This window comes from Hyla sarda, chromosome 3 (genome assembly GCF_029499605.1).
Source record: "Hyla sarda isolate aHylSar1 chromosome 3, aHylSar1.hap1, whole genome shotgun sequence".
Taxonomy (NCBI): Eukaryota; Metazoa; Chordata; class Amphibia; order Anura; family Hylidae; genus Hyla; species Hyla sarda.
The window spans coordinates 415417960-415440521 of record NC_079191.1 but is presented as its reverse complement, the minus strand read 5'-3'; the positions used below and the strand labels follow the sequence as shown (position 1 = coordinate 415440521).

At 41.6% G+C, this 22562-nt stretch overlaps 2 protein-coding genes across 4 annotated transcripts in view; one reads left to right on the top strand and one right to left on the bottom strand.

The window, feature by feature from the left end:
• The window catches only part of VASH2 (vasohibin 2), a 132412-nt gene extending 121946 nt beyond the window's left edge, over nucleotides 1–10466 (bottom strand). For 2 of the 3 annotated variants that reach the window (XM_056568269.1, XM_056568272.1), the window contains exon 1: nucleotides 10367–10466. The gene's annotated coding sequence lies outside the window, so the exon portion shown is untranslated. The remainder of the gene's footprint in view (nucleotides 1–10366) is intronic. The other variant, XM_056568271.1, reaches the window with a different exon arrangement.
• A 4565-nt stretch (nucleotides 10467–15031) lies between these two features.
• LOC130363014 (uncharacterized) lies at nucleotides 15032–19784 on the top strand. Its single transcript, XM_056568281.1, has 2 exons — nucleotides 15032–18236; nucleotides 18276–19784. Exons 1-2 carry the CDS (start codon nucleotides 17607–17609, stop codon nucleotides 18429–18431), a joined length of 786 nt encoding a protein of 261 aa, XP_056424256.1. The 5' UTR covers nucleotides 15032–17606; the 3' UTR covers nucleotides 18432–19784.
• Nucleotides 19785–22562: the final 2778 nt, after the last annotated feature.

Genomic DNA, 22562 nt, shown 5'->3' with positions numbered 1-22562 from the left:
ACTGTGTGTATTATCTCTGTACTGTGACATCACTGTGTGTATTATTCCTGTACTGTGACATCACTGTGTGTATTATCCCTGTACTGTGACATCATTGTGTATTATCCCTGTACAGTACTGTGACATCACTGTGTGTATTATCCCTGTACTGTGACATCATTGTGTATTATCCCTGTACAGTACTGTGACATCACTGTGTATTATCCCTGTACTGTGACATCACTGTGTATATTATTCCTGTACTGTGAATTATTCCTGTACTGTGACATCACTGTGTATATTATTCCTGTACTGTGACATCACTGTGTATTATCCCTGTACTGTGACATCACTGTATTATCCCTGTACTGTGACATCACTGTGTATTATCCCTGTACTGTGACATCACTGTGTATTATCCCTGTACTGTGACATCACTGTGTATTATCCCTGTACTGTGACATCACTGTGTATTATCCCTGTACTGTGACATCACTGTGTATTATCCCTGTACTGTGACATCACTGTGTATTATCCCTGTACTGTGACATCACTGTGTGTATTATCCCTGTACTGTGACATCACTGTGTATTATCTCTGTACTGTGACATCACTGTGTATATTATCCCTGTACTGTGACATCACTGTGTATTATCCCTGTACTGTGACATCACTGTGTGTATTGTCCCTGTACTGTGACATCACTGTGTATTATCCCTGTACTGTGACATCACTGTGTGTATTATCCCTGTACTGTGACATCACTGTGTATTATCCCTGTACTGTGACATCACTGTGTGTATTATCCCTGTACTGTGACATCGCTGTGTGTATTATCCCTGTACTGTGACATCACTGTGTATTATCCCTGTACTGTGACATCACTGTGTGTATTATCCCTGTACTGTGACATCACTGTGTATTATCCCTGTACTGTGACATCACTGTGTGTGTTATCCCTGTACTGTGACATCACTGTGTGTATTATCCCTGTACTGTGACATCACTGTGTGTATTATTCCTGTACTGTGACATCACTGTGTATTATCCCTGTACTGTGACATCACTGTGTGTATTATCTCTGTACTGTGACATCACTGTGTATTATCCCTGTACTGTGACATCACTGTGTGTATTATCTCTGTACTGTGACATCACTGTGTGTATTATTCCTGTACTGTGACATCACTGTGTGTATTATCTCTGTACTGTGACATCATTGTGTATTATCCCTGTACAGTACTGTGACATCACTGTGTGTATTATCTCTGTACTGTGACATCACTGTGTGTATTATTCCTGTACTGTGACATCACTGTGTGTATTATCCCTGTACTGTGACATCATTGTGTATTATCCCTGTACAGTACTGTGACATCACTGTGTGTATTATCCCTGTACTGTGACATCATTGTGTATTATCCCTGTACAGTACTGTGACATCACTGTGTATTATCCCTGTACTGTGACATCACTGTGTATATTATTCCTGTACTGTGAATTATTCCTGTACTGTGACATCACTGTGTATATTATTCCTGTACTGTGACATCACTGTGTATTATCCCTGTACTGTGACATCACTGTGTGTATTAGCTCTGTACTGTGACATCACTGTGTGTATTATCCCTGTACTGTGACATCACTGTGTATTATCCCTGTACTGAGACATAACTTTGTATTATCTCTGTGCTGTGACATCACTGTGTGTATTATGTCTGTACTGTGACATCACTGTGTATATTATCTCTGTATTGTGACATCACTGTGTATTATCCCTGTACTGTGACATCACTGTGTGTATTATCTCTGTACTGTGACATCACTGTGTGTATTATGCCTGTACTGTGACATCACTGTGTGTATTATCCCTGTACTGTGACATCACTGAGTGTATTATCTCTGTACTATGACATCACTGTGTATATTATCCCTGTACTGTGACATCACTGTGTATTATCCCTGTACTGTGACATCACTGTGTGTATTATCTCTGTACTATGACATCACTGTGTATATTATCCCTGTACTGTGACATCACTGTGTATATTATCCCTGTAGTGTGACATCACTGTGTGTATTATCTCTGTACTATGACATCACTGTGTATATTATCCCTGTACTGTGACATCACTGTGTGATATCCCTGTACTGTGACATCACTGTGTATTATCCCTGTACTGTGACATCACTGTGTATTATCCCTGTACTGTGACATCACTGTGTGATATCCCTGTACTGTGACATCACTGTGTGTAATATCCCTGTACTGTGACATCACTGTGTATTATCCCTGTACTGTGACATCACTGTGTATTATCCCTGTACTGTGAAATCACTGTGTATTATTCCTGTACTGTGACATCACTGTGTGTATTATCCCTGTACTGTGACATCACTGTGTATTATCCCTGTACTGTGACATCACTGTGTGTATTATCCCTGTACTGCGACATCACTGTGTATATTATTCCTGTACTGTGACATCACTGTGTATATTATCCCTGTACTGTGACATCACTGTGTATTATCCCTGTACTATGACATCACTGTGTGTATTATGCCTGTACTGTGACATCACTGTGTGTATTATCCCTGTACTGTGACATCATTGTGTATTATCCCTGTACTGTGACATCACTGTGTGTATTATCTCTGTACTATGACATCACTGTGTATATTATCCCTGTACTGTGACATCACTGTGTATATTATCCCTGTACTGTGACATCACTGTGTGTATTATCTCTGTACTATGACATCACTGTGTATATTATCCCTGTACTGTGACATCACTGTGTGATATCCCTGTACTGTGACATCACTGTGTATTATCCCTGTACTGTGACATCACTGTGTATTATCCCTGTACTGTGAAATCACTGTATATTATTCCTGTACTGTGACATCACTGTGTGTATTATCCCTGTACTGTGACATCACTGTGTATTATCCCTGTACTGTGACATCACTGTGTGTATTATCCCTGTACTGCGACATCACTGTGTATATTATTCCTGTACTGTGACATCACTGTGTATATTATCCCTGTACTGTGACATCACTGTGTATTATCCCTGTACTATGACATCACTGTGTGTATTATGCCTGTACTGTGACATCACTGTGTGTATTATCCCTGTACTGTGACATCATTGTGTATTATCCCTGTACTGTGACATCACTGTGTGTATTATCTCTGTACTATGACATCACTGTGTATATTATCCCTGTACTGTGACATCACTGTGTGTATTATCTCTGTACTATGACATCACTGTGTATATTATCCCTGTACTGTGACATCACTGTGTGATATCCCTGTACTGTGACATCACTGTGTATTATCCCTGTACTGTGACATCACTGTGTATTATCCCTGTACTGTGACATCACTGTGTATTATCCCTGTACTGTGACATCACTGTGTGTAATATCCCTGTACTGTGACATCACTGTGTATTATCCCTGTACTGTGACATCACTGTGTATTATCCCTGTACTGTGACATCACTGTGTATTATTCCTGTACTGTGACATCACTGTGTGTATTATCCCTGTACTGTGACATCACTGTGTATTATCCCTGTACTGTGACATCACTGTGTGTATTATCCCTGTACTGCGACATCACTGTGTATATTATTCCTGTACTGTGACATCACTGTGTATATTATCCCTGTACTGTGACATCACTGTGTATTATCCCTGTACTGTGACATCACTGCGTGTATTATGCCTGTACTGTGACATCACTGTGTGTATTATCCCTGTACTGTGACATCACTGTGTGTATTATCCCTGTACTGTGACATCACTGTGTATTATCCCTGTACTGTGACATTACTGTGTATTATCTCTGTACTGTGACATCATGGTGTATTATCCCTGTACTGTGACATCACTGTGTATTATCTCTGTACTGTGACATCACTGTGTGTATTATCCCTGTACTGTGACATCACTGTGTATTATCTCTGTACTGTGACATCACTGTGTGTATTATCCCTGTACTGTGACATCACTGTGTATTATCTCTGTACTGTGACATCACTGTGTATTATCTCTGTACTGTGACATCACTGTGTATTATCCCTGTACTGTGACATCACTGTGTATTATCTCTGTACTGTGACATCACTGTGTGTATTATCCCTGTACTGTGACATCACTGTGTATTATCTCTGTACTGTGACATCACTGTGTGTATTATCCCTGTACTGTGACATCACTGTGTATTATCTCTGTACTGTGACATCACTGTGTATTATCCCTGTACTGTGACATCACTGTGTTTTATCCCTGTACTGTGACATCACTGTATGTATTATCCCTGTACTGTGACATCACTGTGTGTATTATCCCTGTACTGTGACATCACTGTGTGTATTATACCTGTACTGTGACATCACTGTGTATATTATACCTGTACTGTGACATCACTGTGTATTATTACTGTACTGTGACATCACTGTGTATATTATACCTGTACTGTGACATCACTGTGTATTATCCCTGTACTGTGACATCACTGTGCATTATCCCTGTACTGTGACATCACTGTGTATTATCCCTGTACTGTGACATCACTGTGTATTATCCCTGTACTGTGACATCACTGTGTATTATTCCTGTACTGTGACATCACTGTGTATTATCTCTATACTGTGACATCACTGTGTATTATTCCTGTACTGTGACATCACTGTGTATTATCTCTTTACTGTGACATCACTGTGTGTATTATCCCTGTACTGTGACATCACTGTGTGTATTATTCCTGTACTGTGACATCACTGTGTATTATCCCTGTACTGTGACATCACTGTGTGTATTATCGCTGTACTGTGACATCACTGTGTGTATTATTCCTGTACTGTGACATCACTGTATATTATCTCTGTACTGTGACATCACTGTGTGTATTATCCCTGTACTGTGACATCACTGTGTGTATTATTCCTGTACTGTGACATCACTGTGTATTATCCCTGTGCTGTGACATCACTGTGTGTATTATCCCTGTGCTGTGACATCACTGTGTGTATTATCCCTGTGCTGTGACATCACTGTGTGTATTATCCCTGTACTGTGACATCACTGTGTTTTATCCCTGTACTGTGACATCACTGTTTATATAATCCCTGTACTGTGACATCACTGTGTGTATTATTCCTGTACTGTGACATCACTGTGTGTATTATCTCTGTACTGTGACATCATTGTGTATTATCCCTGTACAGTACTGTGACATCACTGTGTGTATTATCTCTGTACTGTGACATCACTGTGTGTATTATTCCTGTACTGTGACATCACTGTGTGTATTATCCCTGTACTGTGACATCATTGTGTATTATCCCTGTACAGTACTGTGACATCACTGTGTGTATTATCCCTGTACTGTGACATCATTGTGTATTATCCCTGTACAGTACTGTGACATCACTGTGTATTATCCCTGTACTGTGACATCACTGTGTATATTATTCCTGTACTGTGAATTATTCCTGTACTGTGACATCACTGTGTATATTATTCCTGTACTGTGACATCACTGTGTATTATCCCTGTACTGTGACATCACTGTGTGTATTAGCTCTGTACTGTGACATCACTGTGTGTATTATCCCTGTACTGTGACATCACTGTGTATTATCCCTGTACTGAGACATAACTTTGTATTATCTCTGTGCTGTGACATCACTGTGTGTATTATGTCTGTACTGTGACATCACTGTGTATATTATCTCTGTATTGTGACATCACTGTGTATTATCCCTGTACTGTGACATCACTGTGTGTATTATCTCTGTACTGTGACATCACTGTGTGTATTATGCCTGTACTGTGACATCACTGTGTGTATTATCCCTGTACTGTGACATCACTGAGTGTATTATCTCTGTACTATGACATCACTGTGTATATTATCCCTGTACTGTGACATCACTGTGTATTATCCCTGTACTGTGACATCACTGTGTGTATTATCTCTGTACTATGACATCACTGTGTATATTATCCCTGTACTGTGACATCACTGTGTATATTATCCCTGTACTGTGACATCACTGTGTGTATTATCTCTGTACTATGACATCACTGTGTATATTATCCCTGTACTGTGACATCACTGTGTGATATCCCTGTACTGTGACATCACTGTGTATTATCCCTGTACTGTGACATCACTGTGTATTATCCCTGTACTGTGACATCACTGTGTGATATCCCTGTACTGTGACATCACTGTGTGTAATATCCCTGTACTGTGACATCACTGTGTATTATCCCTGTACTGTGACATCACTGTGTATTATCCCTGTACTGTGAAATCACTGTGTATTATTCCTGTACTGTGACATCACTGTGTGTATTATCCCTGTACTGTGACATCACTGTGTATTATCCCTGTACTGTGACATCACTGTGTGTATTATCCCTGTACTGCGACATCACTGTGTATATTATTCCTGTACTGTGACATCACTGTGTATATTATCCCTGTACTGTGACATCACTGTGTATTATCCCTGTACTATGACATCACTGTGTGTATTATGCCTGTACTGTGACATCACTGTGTGTATTATCCCTGTACTGTGACATCATTGTGTATTATCCCTGTACTGTGACATCACTGTGTGTATTATCTCTGTACTATGACATCACTGTGTATATTATCCCTGTACTGTGACATCACTGTGTATATTATCCCTGTACTGTGACATCACTGTGTGTATTATCTCTGTACTATGACATCACTGTGTATATTATCCCTGTACTGTGACATCACTGTGTGATATCCCTGTACTGTGACATCACTGTGTATTATCCCTGTACTGTGACATCACTGTGTATTATCCCTGTACTGTGAAATCACTGTATATTATTCCTGTACTGTGACATCACTGTGTGTATTATCCCTGTACTGTGACATCACTGTGTATTATCCCTGTACTGTGACATCACTGTGTGTATTATCCCTGTACTGCGACATCACTGTGTATATTATTCCTGTACTGTGACATCACTGTGTATATTATCCCTGTACTGTGACATCACTGTGTATTATCCCTGTACTATGACATCACTGTGTGTATTATGCCTGTACTGTGACATCACTGTGTGTATTATCCCTGTACTGTGACATCATTGTGTATTATCCCTGTACTGTGACATCACTGTGTGTATTATCTCTGTACTATGACATCACTGTGTATATTATCCCTGTACTGTGACATCACTGTGTGTATTATCTCTGTACTATGACATCACTGTGTATATTATCCCTGTACTGTGACATCACTGTGTGATATCCCTGTACTGTGACATCACTGTGTATTATCCCTGTACTGTGACATCACTGTGTATTATCCCTGTACTGTGACATCACTGTGTATTATCCCTGTACTGTGACATCACTGTGTGTAATATCCCTGTACTGTGACATCACTGTGTATTATCCCTGTACTGTGACATCACTGTGTATTATCCCTGTACTGTGACATCACTGTGTATTATTCCTGTACTGTGACATCACTGTGTGTATTATCCCTGTACTGTGACATCACTGTGTATTATCCCTGTACTGTGACATCACTGTGTGTATTATCCCTGTACTGCGACATCACTGTGTATATTATTCCTGTACTGTGACATCACTGTGTATATTATCCCTGTACTGTGACATCACTGTGTATTATCCCTGTACTGTGACATCACTGCGTGTATTATGCCTGTACTGTGACATCACTGTGTGTATTATCCCTGTACTGTGACATCACTGTGTGTATTATCCCTGTACTGTGACATCACTGTGTATTATCCCTGTACTGTGACATTACTGTGTATTATCTCTGTACTGTGACATCATGGTGTATTATCCCTGTACTGTGACATCACTGTGTATTATCTCTGTACTGTGACATCACTGTGTGTATTATCCCTGTACTGTGACATCACTGTGTATTATCTCTGTACTGTGACATCACTGTGTGTATTATCCCTGTACTGTGACATCACTGTGTATTATCTCTGTACTGTGACATCACTGTGTATTATCTCTGTACTGTGACATCACTGTGTATTATCCCTGTACTGTGACATCACTGTGTATTATCTCTGTACTGTGACATCACTGTGTGTATTATCCCTGTACTGTGACATCACTGTGTATTATCTCTGTACTGTGACATCACTGTGTGTATTATCCCTGTACTGTGACATCACTGTGTATTATCTCTGTACTGTGACATCACTGTGTATTATCCCTGTACTGTGACATCACTGTGTTTTATCCCTGTACTGTGACATCACTGTATGTATTATCCCTGTACTGTGACATCACTGTGTGTATTATCCCTGTACTGTGACATCACTGTGTGTATTATACCTGTACTGTGACATCACTGTGTATATTATACCTGTACTGTGACATCACTGTGTATTATTACTGTACTGTGACATCACTGTGTATATTATACCTGTACTGTGACATCACTGTGTATTATCCCTGTACTGTGACATCACTGTGCATTATCCCTGTACTGTGACATCACTGTGTATTATCCCTGTACTGTGACATCACTGTGTATTATCCCTGTACTGTGACATCACTGTGTATTATCCCTGTACTGTGACATCACTGTGTATTATTCCTGTACTGTGACATCACTGTGTATTATCTCTATACTGTGACATCACTGTGTATTATTCCTGTACTGTGACATCACTGTGTATTATCTCTTTACTGTGACATCACTGTGTGTATTATCCCTGTACTGTGACATCACTGTGTGTATTATTCCTGTACTGTGACATCACTGTGTATTATCCCTGTACTGTGACATCACTGTGTGTATTATCGCTGTACTGTGACATCACTGTGTGTATTATTCCTGTACTGTGACATCACTGTATATTATCTCTGTACTGTGACATCTCTGTGTGTATTATCCCTGTACTGTGACATCACTGTGTGTATTATTCCTGTACTGTGACATCACTGTGTATTATCCCTGTGCTGTGACATCACTGTGTGTATTATCCCTGTGCTGTGACATCACTGTGTGTATTATCCCTGTGCTGTGACATCACTGTGTGTATTATCCCTGTACTGTGACATCACTGTGTTTTATCCCTGTACTGTGACATCACTGTTTATATAATCCCTGTACTGTGACATCACTGTGTGTATTATCCCTGTACTGTGACATCACTGTGTATTATCCCTGTACTGTGACATCATTATTTATGTATACACTAGGAAAGCATTATTTATACGTACAGTATGGCATTATTATTTATGTGTACTGTATGGTGGCAATAGAACAAGGAAATTATTTTTTCTTTTTCTCTTCATATGCATCCCCCGACTTGTGATCGGAGTTGCTGCTAATGTGAATGGTGCCGTAAGTTACAATGTTCTGTCCTTGTACTCTACTCTACTCCCAAAATCCCCCATAAGATCTGCTGTACAGTGTGGTAAATAGCCCTTGTTGTGTCTACAGGTAGGTTACCAGGTTGTGCTCCAGTTGCCCATAGCAACCAATCAGATCGCTTCTTTCATTTTGCAGAGGCCTTGTTAAAAATGAAAGAAGCGATAGGGGGAGATTTATCAAAACCTGTCCAGAGTAAAAGTTGCTGAGTTGCTAAGGATAGGGGATAAGTTTCAGATTTTGGGGGGGTCCGACACCCGTACGGGCCCTGGCTCTCCAGCCAAATATCGCACGTTGACCACCGCAGGAAGCAGCGGCCAACGCACCCCCTCAATGCAGCTCTATGGCAGAGGCGGAGATTGTCGATTGCAGCTCTCATAAAGTTGTATTGAGGGGGCACAAGTAGCAAACTGCAAACAGCTCTCTCTCCCGCACTCAAAACACCTGCGCCCGGACTGGCCGGCAGCGTCCCCGGACCGAATGCAGCAATGTAGAAAGGGATATCCAGCACAAGGTTCAGTAAAACCAGGAAGCTTTATTGGAGGATCATAGGACACACAGGTAACAGGACAAATCCGACGCGTTTCGGATCTCGCAGGATCCTTAGTCATGGCGTGACTAAGGATCCTGTGAGATCCAAAACGCGTCGGCATTTGTCCTGTTACCTGTGTGTCCTATGATCCTCCAATAAAGCTTCCTGTATCGAGGGGACGTGTCAGCCGCTGCTTCGTGCAGCGGTCAAACACCCCCCCCCCCTTCCTGCGGACTACCGCGGACCCGTACGGGAGATTGCGGGCGGGGGGGGGGGGGGTCCCAACGGTCAGACTGAAACTTATCCTCTATCCTTAAGATAGGAGATACGTTTTCATATCCCGGAGTACTCCTTGAAGTAAAAAAACATATTCAGCATTAAATGTGTGTGTGCGGTACAGATGTGTCCTTACACTGTCAGTGACATCTCCTGGGCTCAGTCCCGATGTTGACAGTTAAGACTCCACTGCGCATGCAAGTAAGGAGGATTGTGGGAGGCCATGTGCACTGTCACACCACCCGCAGGGTCAGAGGTCAGATAGGAAACCAGGAAGTGATCAGATCCATGGGTAAAAAAGAACTGTACAGGGAATGCGTTTTGGTATTTCATTTTATTTTTTTGGGATAAAGTAAAATTTTTGTTGTGCTCAATGCCAGTTTTTCTAAATCACAGCATGTTAGGGTATGTTCACACTGCGGAACTGTAGCTGAATCTCCACTCGCGGAATTCAGCGAGCAGATATCCAGCCTGGCAGCCAGCGGCGGCGGTAGGACCACGCGGCACTGTGGCGTCACCATTGACAGCTATGCAGTGCTCGCGGACTTCCGTGCAAAGAATGAACATGTTCTTTCTTTGTGCGGAACAATTTTTGCGGCGGAATTGTCCACCGCTGAAATACCGCAGTGTGAAAGGGTCTCGTGGAAGACCCATTCACACAGATGCGAACGTTCACTGTGCGGAATTTACTTGCAGAATTCTGCGGGTATTCCGCGGTGTGAACATACCCTTAAGACTAAGGCATTTTCTTCTATGCTAATAAATCTTCTTTTACCGTAGAAGTCAATGTGAGGCAAATACCGCCATCTAGAACGCCATGTGGGCTTAGCATTGCATTTTTTTTTTCAGATTTCAGCTGCCCGGGAATACTGAGAGTTGTGCAACCGCTGGAGGCACACTGGTTGGGAAACACTTGGATAAGGGTTAGGTTATAAGCCCCAAAAATAATGCTTTATGCAACACTTAACTTGCCAAAGTAAAGGTGCCATGACGAAACCAAAAGGGCCCAATTATGAGTCAGTGGAGTCCATTGGACATTATGAAGAACCCATCTGTTTGGTTTGAAATGAGTTGTAGATAAGACCTTGTACCTGCTTGTTTTTTTTTTAGATAAATTTTATAAGGATATGTTCACACCTCCGAATTTCCATGTCAACCAAACGGAAGCGATTTGCATTCCAGGACGGCGCAAATAATTTGTTTTCACAGATAGGAATGTTCTGATATTTACTAAAGCGTAAAAGTGCAAAAACAAGGGAAACACAATGGTAGAGAACACAAGCCGGGAGCATCGTAGAGGAATAACAACATTCACGTCTCATCATAAAGCTGGGGATCAGCGGATCGGACGTTCGCAGCACAGGGGCGCCCATTGGGGAATGTACGATTGTCCAGAAGAATTAACTGGGATCATCTAGTGTTAGAAGAGATTAAACCTTTAGTGTTTCTGTACAAGGGTCCTTGACAACAAAAGAATGACCCGGCCCTACTGTTTAATCCCTCCAAGAACCAGTTCAATCACACGCCGGACCACTCGCACCTGCCCAGGCCAATTTGTAGTTTTCCTCTTGCTGTGGGATAGGTGGCGGGTGGTAGCAAGAGGTCCTTCGCCGCCGCCACCCCCCCCCCCCCCTTTTTTTTTCTCACCCTCTTAATTTTGTCCTTATTGTGAGCTTTTACTTGAGGCTGATTTGCTGAATGTTTTAGCGTTTTTTTTCACCGGGGCGCCTGTTGCGCTGTAATGTTTTTGATTACACTTGGATTCTGTGCACATAAGCTCATTCTTACCATTGTACCTAACACTGCGCTTGTTATTTATAAGCTGGTTACTCTTATTAAAAATGCTTAATAAAAACATTTGACAACCAAACAATAAACACATTTTGGGCGCATTCAGGGTGCCACTTCATCAGACTTTGATACATATGTCCTTAAAAGGAGAACTGTGGTGTAGGACAATGTATCCCCTATTCGTAGGATCGGGGGATAAGTGTCTGATCGCAGGGGGGTCCGACCGCTTTGACCCTCCCCCCCTGTGATCTCCTGCCCGATACCCAGCTCTCCTCATGCACAGAGCGATCTCCGCTGCAAAGCGGTGGTCAACACGCCCCCTACATGTATTTCTATGGGGGAGCTGGAGATACACAAATGCTGCATCTCTGGCTCTCCCATAGAGATGCATGAGGAGACATGACGGCCACAGCTTCTGCAGGGGACGATACAACTGCATTCATGGGGGTAGGCGGGGCACCGTGCAGGAAATCACGGTTGTCCCAGCAGTTGGACCCCCACCTCGTGATCAGACACTTACCCCCTATCCTGCACCACAGTACACCTTTAAGTCTGAGGAAGGGGAACCCTGAACGCCCCCGAAACATGTTAATTTTTGAACCAATAAAAAGCTTGACCGTGTGCGCAGGTATCTGTTCCAGGAATATTTTCCATGGACCCAAATTGTAAATGTATTGTTTATAGAGTCACGATGAGCAGAAATGGCTTCTCTAAATCAGACAATCATAAAAGGCGTGAATGTGAGTTTTGTGTAAACAGGAAATAATACTGTCACACTGGATTCTTAAAAACTGAATTTTTTTTATTTTAAAAGCAGAAATGTGCAGAACCATATGGCAAAAAAACAAAAAAAAAAAAAACATATTACAGGAGGGTCATGAAACATAAGTGTCGGTTTAACCTTTTTTTAAATTTTTTAAAAAGCAAAACATAATAATCTACTACGTAAAGATGATTGTTTTTGGAATGATTTTTTTCTACATACAAAAATCCACAATACAAAAAAAAGAGAAAAGGGATTGAGGGTCTTCAGAGTTCACGTATATAACAAGTGAATAGAAAATGAACAGTAAAACTCTGTCCTAAAAGCTAAAAAAATAAAAATACATTCAAATGAACATTAGAAATCACATTCCATAAATAAGAGACGCTGCGGCGTAATGCAGAACATACGTGAAGCCATGTAAGAGGACTCCACGCGGATTCGGTCATATACAGGATTAGACTGCAATGACTGACCCTACAAGGGATACCCCCAGGGGCAGTATCACCCAAAGGATATACATACACCAGTGGTCCTCAAACTGTGGCCCTCCAGATGTTGCGAAACTACAACTCCCAGCATGCCTGGACAGCGAACGGCTGTCCAGGCATGCTGGGAATTGTAGTTATGCAACATCTGGAGGGCCACAGTTTGGGGATCACTGACCTACACACACACACACACATATATATATATACCGTATATATATTACATATGGTACAATGCAAAGTCTAACTAGAAGAATTGGATACTAGCCTGCCTCTACAACAGTGTTTCCCAACCAGGGTGCCTCCAGCTGTTGCAAAACTACAACTCCCAGCATGCCCGGACAGCCTTTGGCTGTCCGGGCATGCTGGGAGTTGTAGATTTGCAACAGCTGGAGGCAACCTGGCTGGGAAACCCTGCTCTACAAAGGCTACCCCCCACCATTTCAGAGCAGGCAATGAGAGATAAAATGTACTGTAGGATGAGGATACTGTAGATATTCCAACATTAAAAGTTATACCCTATTCCCTATGGCGACTGCTGGGACCCCAACGATCATGGAAAAAGGAAGTCAGATACCCCCTTAAAGAATGGAAAAGCACACGTGATCGGCCTAAGCTCTATTCACCATTTATGGGACTTCCGAACGTAGCCAGATCACACAGAGGGTGAATGGAGAGGTGGCCAGAGGGTGAATGGAGAGACATGCATGGTGCAGCCCCACTCCCTTAGGGGATATCTGACCTCTGACCTTGTGGGTCCCAGCAATCTGACCCCCACTGATCAGCTACTGTGGATAGGAGATAACTTTTAATGTTGAGATAACCCGTTTAAGATGGATAAAATAAGGCTTGGAAGAGATGATGTCCAGCATTATAGCGTAACCCCGATGATTGCTCCGGCGGCAGGATCTCTGTTTTAAAGCATACCTGTGGTTTTTCAACAAACTTTGCATAGATGAATTGCGCAAGCGAATAGGAGAAACTTTGTAATATATTGTAATGTATCTTATCAGACACAAATGCTTCTTTCCCCTGTTATGAAGCTTCTTTCCTCTCCGCCCCCTCCTCTCTTGTAAGACTGTATTTCACTCTGAAAATCAGCTCAGCTTTGTCCTGTGTCTGTAAGACAAGCAATAAAAGTTTATACAGGGGGTGGGGAGGAAGGAGCTGTGCCCATCAGATCTTAAAGGGTCCCCTCTCATTAAAACTATTTTTTGCTATTGCACTCCTTATGGTAAATAAAAAATATTTCTAATATACTTTGTTTAAAGAAAAAAAAAAAAAAAGAAGATTTCTATGTTTTATTTGTGCTTAAAAAAAGCTCAAGAGCACATTTTCCCCCATCTTATACACAGACTTAGGACCAAAGTCCAAACACTGGAAGTGCAGCCTGGAGTGCTGAGGGGGGGTGTCCAACCAACAGCATATGGCAGTTGAGTGTGAGAGGAGCTATGATTGGATGAGCCTGGATGAGCTGAACTTCGATCCAAAGTCTGTGTATGAGATGGGGGGGGGGGGGGGGAATGTGCTCTCGAGCTTTTTTTAAGCACAAATAAAACATAGAAAACTTCATTTTTTATTTTAAACAAAGTATATTACAAATATTTTTTATTTACCATAAGGAGTGCAATAGGAAGAATTAGTTTTAATGAGAGTTACACTTTAAAGAACTGGAAATTACAAATGAAACCTGCAGAGCAGAAATCTGCTGAAAAAATATATACTAGATATGTAATGGGGTCGGGGGGGGGGGGGGGGGGGGGGGGGAAATAGTGCTGCTCGTCATGTACACAAACGGGACAGCTTATCCTGAAAGGAAAGGTACACTTTAAATCTACCGGCACCTTCATAGCCCGAGATGACAGCGATCAGGAAACAGATATCCTTTCACCGGAGAGTGATCGGAGTTACTCTTTAACATTCTATTGAGTCCTTTTGCAGCAGAATTCTCACACATAATACATTACACATGCATCTATGAATGGTAAGAGTATGAAATGCATTTGTCTTATTTGGTCCCCTTTATAAATAATTAAAGGGGTACTCTACTGGCCAACGTTCGGAACATTTAGTTCCGAATGCTGTCAGCGCGTGTTGCGGTGGCCGCCACGCCCCCTTCATAGACATGCATTGAGAGGGCGTGGCCCGACATCACGAGGTGGCTTGGCCGACCCCCGCAGCGCACGCACAGCGTTCGGAAATATATGTTCCAAACGCTGGCCAGTGGAGTACCCCTTTAAAGCAGCGTCTGAAAAGAAATACAACACAAGACACGGATCTGGATGTGACTGCACTAGGGTTGCCATTTAAAGGGGTCCTCCACATAGGACCGTTCAAAAAAGTAGGGATTGTCCAATGACAATATGCTTAGGATTAATTTTCCCTGCAGCGCCACAACAGGAGAAACCAAGCATTACACTGTGTCCATTAAAATCAATAGGTTGTCTGGATAATGCAGGACAGGAAAGGTCCTCCGGAAAAGGAGACGCTGTTTCTAAACTCGCTTAACCCAAGTCCAGAGGGAACAGTGGGGCAGTGTTTTCCAACCAGTGTGTTCTCAGCTGTTGCAAAACTACAACTCCCACCATGCCCGGACAGCCTTCGGCTGTCCGGACATGCTGTGAGTTGTAGTTTTGCAGCAGTTGGAGGCACCCTGGTTGGAAAACACTGCAAGGGAGGAAGCTCTGCCAATTAGCTCCTAGAGAACTGCAAATTACAGATAAAGCCTGCAGAGCAGAAATCTGCTTTAAAATACCATATACAAGTTAAATAATGGCCAGAAATAGTGCTTCCCCTCAAGGACACACAGGGTATATATAGGATATATAGAAGGGAATTTTACTTGTATACTGACATGACATATTGGCACGTCAGTATATAACAGTATGCACCACTCCATTTACGAAAGTAAGTGTCAGGTTCGGTTGGGTTTATATTCATAGGTATCTTCAGGTCACGTGTGTGTATATAGATATTTACAGCTCCCATTGGCCTTTGATCTTCCATGCTATACATTACCTTATGTAACCTTATGGGATGAGAACAGGGAGAGAATAGCTTATCAGTAATGCTTTTACTCATGCTTTTTACTCATTGCTCAGGGGTTACTGACCTGCCCTTAAATGGAATGTGTTACCTAGATTTTTTTATTTTTTTCAGAGTAAAAAAAAAATATGTTTCTATTTTCTGATTGTAATTTATTTATTTTTTATTTTTTGTAAATTATTATAGGGGCAGCCATGTTGCCTGAGCTGTTTTAAAAGCCTTTAGTGCTTTAAAGTAAGCCCCATGCTGTCCTATTTACTAGAATTGGAAATGTTACTGGACATTCTCTGTGACCTTTATAGATGTCATTCTAAAGGGAGGGGGAGGCTGAGCTGTGAGCAACCGCTATTGTGTGTACCTCTTATCTACTGGTGTCGCCTTTCACTGTAATCCTGTCTGAGATGATAAAGAGGAGACTGCTGGGAAGTGATCTGAACAGATCAGGAAGTTTGAGCTTAATTTGAGGCCTAGTGGCCAAAATGGAAACTGCAAGAGGTTAAGATTATTTTAAAATATAGAGGATTTATCATTGTTGCCTTTGGAAACGGAGTTTTGAAGTCTTCTTTTGGTTTTGCCTATGTGTGACATATTCATCATACTATCACGGGGGGTCTGACAAATTTACAAAATACTGTTGAAAAAAAAAAAAGAAATGTTGTAGAGAATTAAAACGAAAACTACACAACACTCTTAGTAAGTTAGGGACAGTATATTGTTTCTTGTTTGCTTTAAATGAATCATATATAAAGAAGTGAAGATTATTTGGATAATAAACAGTGTGCGTGTACTTTTCTGAAGACTGTTGCCCTATTGGGAACATAGAGCACCCAGTTTTTCACAACACTAACACCCAAGATCACCCGTTCTATAAGCATTATAGTAAGGCTGAAGAGGTCTCCACTACTACGCTAGTTCAGGAGCTTCAAAATCAATTAAAGGAAATCCATATGTTGCTGCAGCTAGAGTATGGAAAATACATATCGGTGCTAGGAGACATGGAAGAGAATACCAGGAGTGAGCAGAGAGACAGTGAGAGACTGTCCGCGAGTTACCCTGACGCCCAAGAAGCTTGCAAAGGTGAAGAAAAGTCAGACCGAGACAGCTCGAAGAAAGAGACAGACCAAGGACAGGTGTCTGTCAGAAGACAAGAGAATGTCTTAGGGTCCAGCAGCGAGAGTGAGGAGACAGCTGTAAGAAAGAGACCTCTGAAAAACTGAGCCGGTCCTGATGAGAAAAGGGGCAGGTTCACGAGTCTGTGGCAGTGGAACAAAAGTCTGGGAAGCAGAGGAATGAGGACTCCAAACAACCAAAGGCTAAAGAGTCTGAAGACAATGAGAAGAAGCCATGAGAGGTCCTCAGAAGCGGAGACTGAGGTGAAGCCATATAGGAAGTCCTCAGAAGTGGAGACTGAGGTGAAGCCATATAGGAAGTCCTCAGAAGCGGAGACTGAGGTGAAGCCATATAGGAAGTCCTCAGAAGTGGAGACTGAGGTGAAGCCATATAGGAAGTCCTCAGAAGCGGAGACTGAGGTGAAGCTATATAGGAAGTCCTCAGAAGCAGAGACTGAGGTGAAGCCATATAGGAAGTCCTCAGAAGCAGAGACTGAGGTGAAGCCATATAGGAAGTCCTCAGAAGCGGAGACTGAGGTGACGCCATATAGGAAGTCCTCAGAAGCAGAGACTGAGGTGAAGCCATATAGGAAGTCCTCAGAAGCGGAGACTGAGGTGACGCCATATAGGAAGTCCTCAGAAGCGGAGACTGAGGTGACGCTATATAGGAAGTCCTCAGAAGCAGAGACTGAGGTGAAGCCATATAGGAAGTCCTCAGAAGCAGAGACTGAGGTGAAGCCATATAGGAAGTCCTCAGAAGCAGAGACTGAGGTGAAGCCATATAGGAAGTCCTCAGAAGCGGAGACTGAGGTGACGCCATATAGGAAGTCCTCAGAAGCAGAGACTGAGGTGAAGCCATATAGGAAGTCCTCAGAAGTTGCAGAGACATTGACATTTGATAATGAAAATCCTGGGGCAGAGAAGTTCTCTGAGGCAGAGGCTAAATCAGAGACTGTAAAGGTCGTGTCCCTAAAGAAAAGGCTAATCAGAAAGCAGAGTCCTTAAAAAGAGGTCACTGTGATAGAAGACTGGGTCATGATAGAAACACTCAGAGGCGCTGGATTTGTTCCAGAAAACGCTGGAAGAAAGTCAGCAGATGTAGGACTTGGAGTAGACTCAAGGAGAAGATGGACAGGTGAATTAAAGGGAAGCCTCCTGAAATTGTGGAGAATGTCTTAAGTCCTGCAAATGGGGGATACAAGCTTGGTTGGCCACCAGCAAAGTTCAGGCGGTGGTCATCCTGTTGATGGAAGAAGACAAAGGCCTGGAACATCTGCCTTGTCCGCACCTAGTGTCCAGAGCACTGCGCAGACCAAGATGAAGAACCTGGCGTTGAAAAGGTGTGACACGAATAGAGCCTTCTACAAGGGATTTGTCAGGCAATTAAAATTCTGTGCTCAGTGGCTGGTGAAAGTGCGAATGAAAGAAGGGTGTGCCATTGAAGTGGTGCATATAGAATCGGCTGAAGAAGTAAGCAAAGTGCCTCAAAACCTGCTGGACGAAGTTGGTCAAGAAAAAGGAAAGGCAGCTGTACATTGTCTTTTGAAGTCAAGTGCTCCTCCCCGGTGGAGCAGAGGGGAAAGGGAACATGTGGCATTGAGGCAGGATTGAGGGCATTGAAAGGGTGGGTTTCCCAGTCCTTTATCCTAGGTGAACCAGCAGACACACTCATCAGGTGCCTAATCAACACAGAACAGCAGGAAGGGCAGATATTTAAGAGTCCAGGAAGTGTAGTCTGGACTTTCCCCAGAAGACAGCAGGGTGGCTGTGAGGGAGAGGCAAGGGGTCCTTGCAAGGAGCCCACTGCCAGGCACTGTGAGTGACCCACAAGAGTGAAGTGGACTGTGACAAGTTGTGTTAACACAGGTGAAGTGTTAGTTCTCTTGTATGAGAAAGACAAGGGGTCTAAGAAGAAAAGGCAAGAGGACGCAAATGCTGTGTGTGAACAGTAAGTAAAGGTTGCAGGATGTATGTTTTAACTGGCAGGGAAAAACCCTCCAGTTGATAGGGCATGCTGTTTTGTAGTTAGTGGTTGTACTGCCTAGGTGTTTATTTTTGTTTCCTGTGTTATGTTTTTGTTTATCCTGCAACCTATCTAATAAAGCTGGCAAGGAGACAGTTTTGCATGAGGAAATTGCAGTTTTCCTGCTGAATGAAGTAAAAACGTGTGCTGTGACAAAGGACGAACCCCGAGCTATCCCCAATACATTTATTTCTCACTATACATTCGTTTTTCTATTTAGATTACGTTGAGGTTAAAGGGGTACTCCGCCCCTAGACATCTTATCCCCTATCCAAAGGATAGGGGATAAGATGTCAGATCGCTGCGGTCCCGCTGCTGGGGAGCCCTGGGATCCCCGCTGCAGCACCCCGCTATCATTACTGCACAAAGCGAGTTCGCTCTGCTCGTAATGACGGGCAATAAAGAGGCCAGAGCATCGTTACGTCACGGCTACGCCCCTCATGACGTCACGGCCCGCCCCTTTCAATACAAGTCTATGGGAGGGGGCGTGGCGGTTGTCACGCCCCCTGCCATAGACTTGCATTAAGGGGACGGGCTGTGATGTCACGAGGGGCGGAGCCATGACGTCACGCTGCTCCGGCCCCTGTATCGCCCGTCATTATGCACAGAGCGAACTCGCTCTGTGCAGTAATGATAGCGCAGTGCCGCAGCGGCGATCCCGGGGACCGCTACGATCTGACATCTTATCCCCTATCCTTTGGATAGGGGGATAAGATGTCTAGGGGCGGAGTACCCCTTTAACGTAACTTTTATATAAGAAGAGATTAGAGATATAGTTTGTTCTAGTGGTTGTGTTCTTTGTTTATTTGTGTCTTTTTTCCCCATGATATTCTGGATTTTAATTTTTATTCAACATTTTTTAGAAAGATATATGTGGAATGGTTGGTTTTGGGTGCTCGGGGGCCGGGTTAGATCTGTAGTTTGTGCTAGTGGTGGACTTTTTTTTTTATACAACTTTTATTTTTCTCATTATGTTTCCCTGTTACAGTCACTTTATAAAGTGTAATAAATGTATTGGTTGGGGTCCTCGGCTGAAAGGATAGACCTATAGTTTGTGCAAGTGGTTGCCTTCTGTTTATTTTTGTGTCTTTCTTCTCATGATGTACTGGGCTTTATTTTTATACAATTTTTTTGCCCCATTATGTTCCCTTGCGACAGTCATTTTTTTATATAAAGAATGTATAGTTTTGGGTGCTCAGGGGCAAGGCTAGTGATTAAGTATTTTTTGTTTATTTTTTCATTTTTTTCCATAATATACTGGATTTAATTTTTATACAATTTTTTTTTTTTATAATTTATTCACTCTTTACACCCAGATACAGTCACTTTCATGTAAAGGAATGTATTGTTTTGGATCCTCAAGGGCAAGGTTAGAGCTGTAGTTTGTTAGCTGTAGCATTCTTGGTTTATTTATAAATTTTCTATTTATTTTGTTATTTACATTTTCACCCCTATAAGACTAAGATCTTTAGGGGGCATTTAACATTAATATAAATATATATATATATATATATATATATATATATATATATATATATATTAGGAGATATATATTATATAATATATTTTTTTTTTTTGCCATTTTCCTTAGTAACTATGGCTGGCATATTAGCCCCAATAAGACTTTGTTCACAAATAGAAAGTGCAACAGAAGAGCCCTGGCTTAGAGGGGCAAGGTGCCCATAGGGGCATGGGGAAAATCTACTCACTGGTTGACCTCTCAAAGGGGTGTGTAAAAAGGACAAAAACTAGGTGATCTAAAGAATACTATAATATACAGGGAACAATGCAGGTTAGTATTAGAGTCTAGTAGTATGGAGTTTCCTAAGCGTGTGTCTCCAGCTGTTGCAGAACTATAACTCCCAGCATGCCCGGACAGCCGAAGGCTGTCCGGGTGTGCTGGGAGTTGTAGTTCTGCAACAGCTGGAGGTACACATGCTGGCAAAAAGAATCATTATACACATGACAAACCCTAACACATCAAAAGATGAACCTGCCCCCAATACTGGCGTAAATCCTGGCACATGTGACTGAGATCCGTGTCAAGGTTGTCATTGACCAATTAAAGCTCCAGTATAATGTCACCTATTTTACAGTATAAAGTCTGCACCATGGCAGGGACCACCATATACAGTGCAACCCCCCCCCACCACAACGTATATTATATATATATATATATATATATATATATATATATATATATATATACACACACACATACACACACACACAAATGTATGAAGAAATTTTCCAACTAAACGTATTGTTCAAAAAATCTGATTAATAAGGCATAATAATATTAATAATAATAATAAAAAAACAGGGTTTAAAGGGAATGCATCACCTAGGGATTTTTTACCAATATAGTTTCCTATTTTCCGATTGTAAATCTTTATATTTAATCTCAAGTATGTTGTTATGAGCATCTTAGACTGCATTATTAATCAGATTTTTCTAAATATTAATTTAGATGAAGAACCTCCTTAAGGCTAGGTTTCCACTTTGATTTTTCTATTGCGGGTTTTAGTCTTGATGGTTTTTTTTTCCCCCCTGTATTTTTCTCGTAAGAAATCATGTGATTCTTTCGTCATGTGAGTTAGGGAAAAAATAAGGCCAGTATTTTTCTAACATTTCAATTGTAGGTAAAAATGCGAAGATTTAAAAAAAAAATAAAATAAAATAAAAATAAAACAAATGCTCAAAAAAGTTAATAAATAAATAATATTATATATATATATATATATATATATATATATATATATATATATATATATATCTTGGCATGTTACAATTTTACAAAACTGCCACTGATTGAAAAAAGGCCAAAAGGAAAGTGAAAAAAAATGCAGAAGTAAAACTGGAAAGGGAGTTTGGAATTTAATAATTTCCTACTGACTTTCAGCTAATTTCTAGTCGTAGCAAAAAAAATTTAAAATAAATAAATACAAAAAAATTAAAAACCATGGCAGATTTTTGGGGGCTTTTTGCATAAAAAAAAAAAAAAAAAAAAAAAAAAAAAAGGAGAAACCTAGCCCAATCCTGAAAACACACATGTTGCATTTGATGCATTTTTTTTTTTTTAACAGAAATAAAAACATTTTTTTTTTATATAC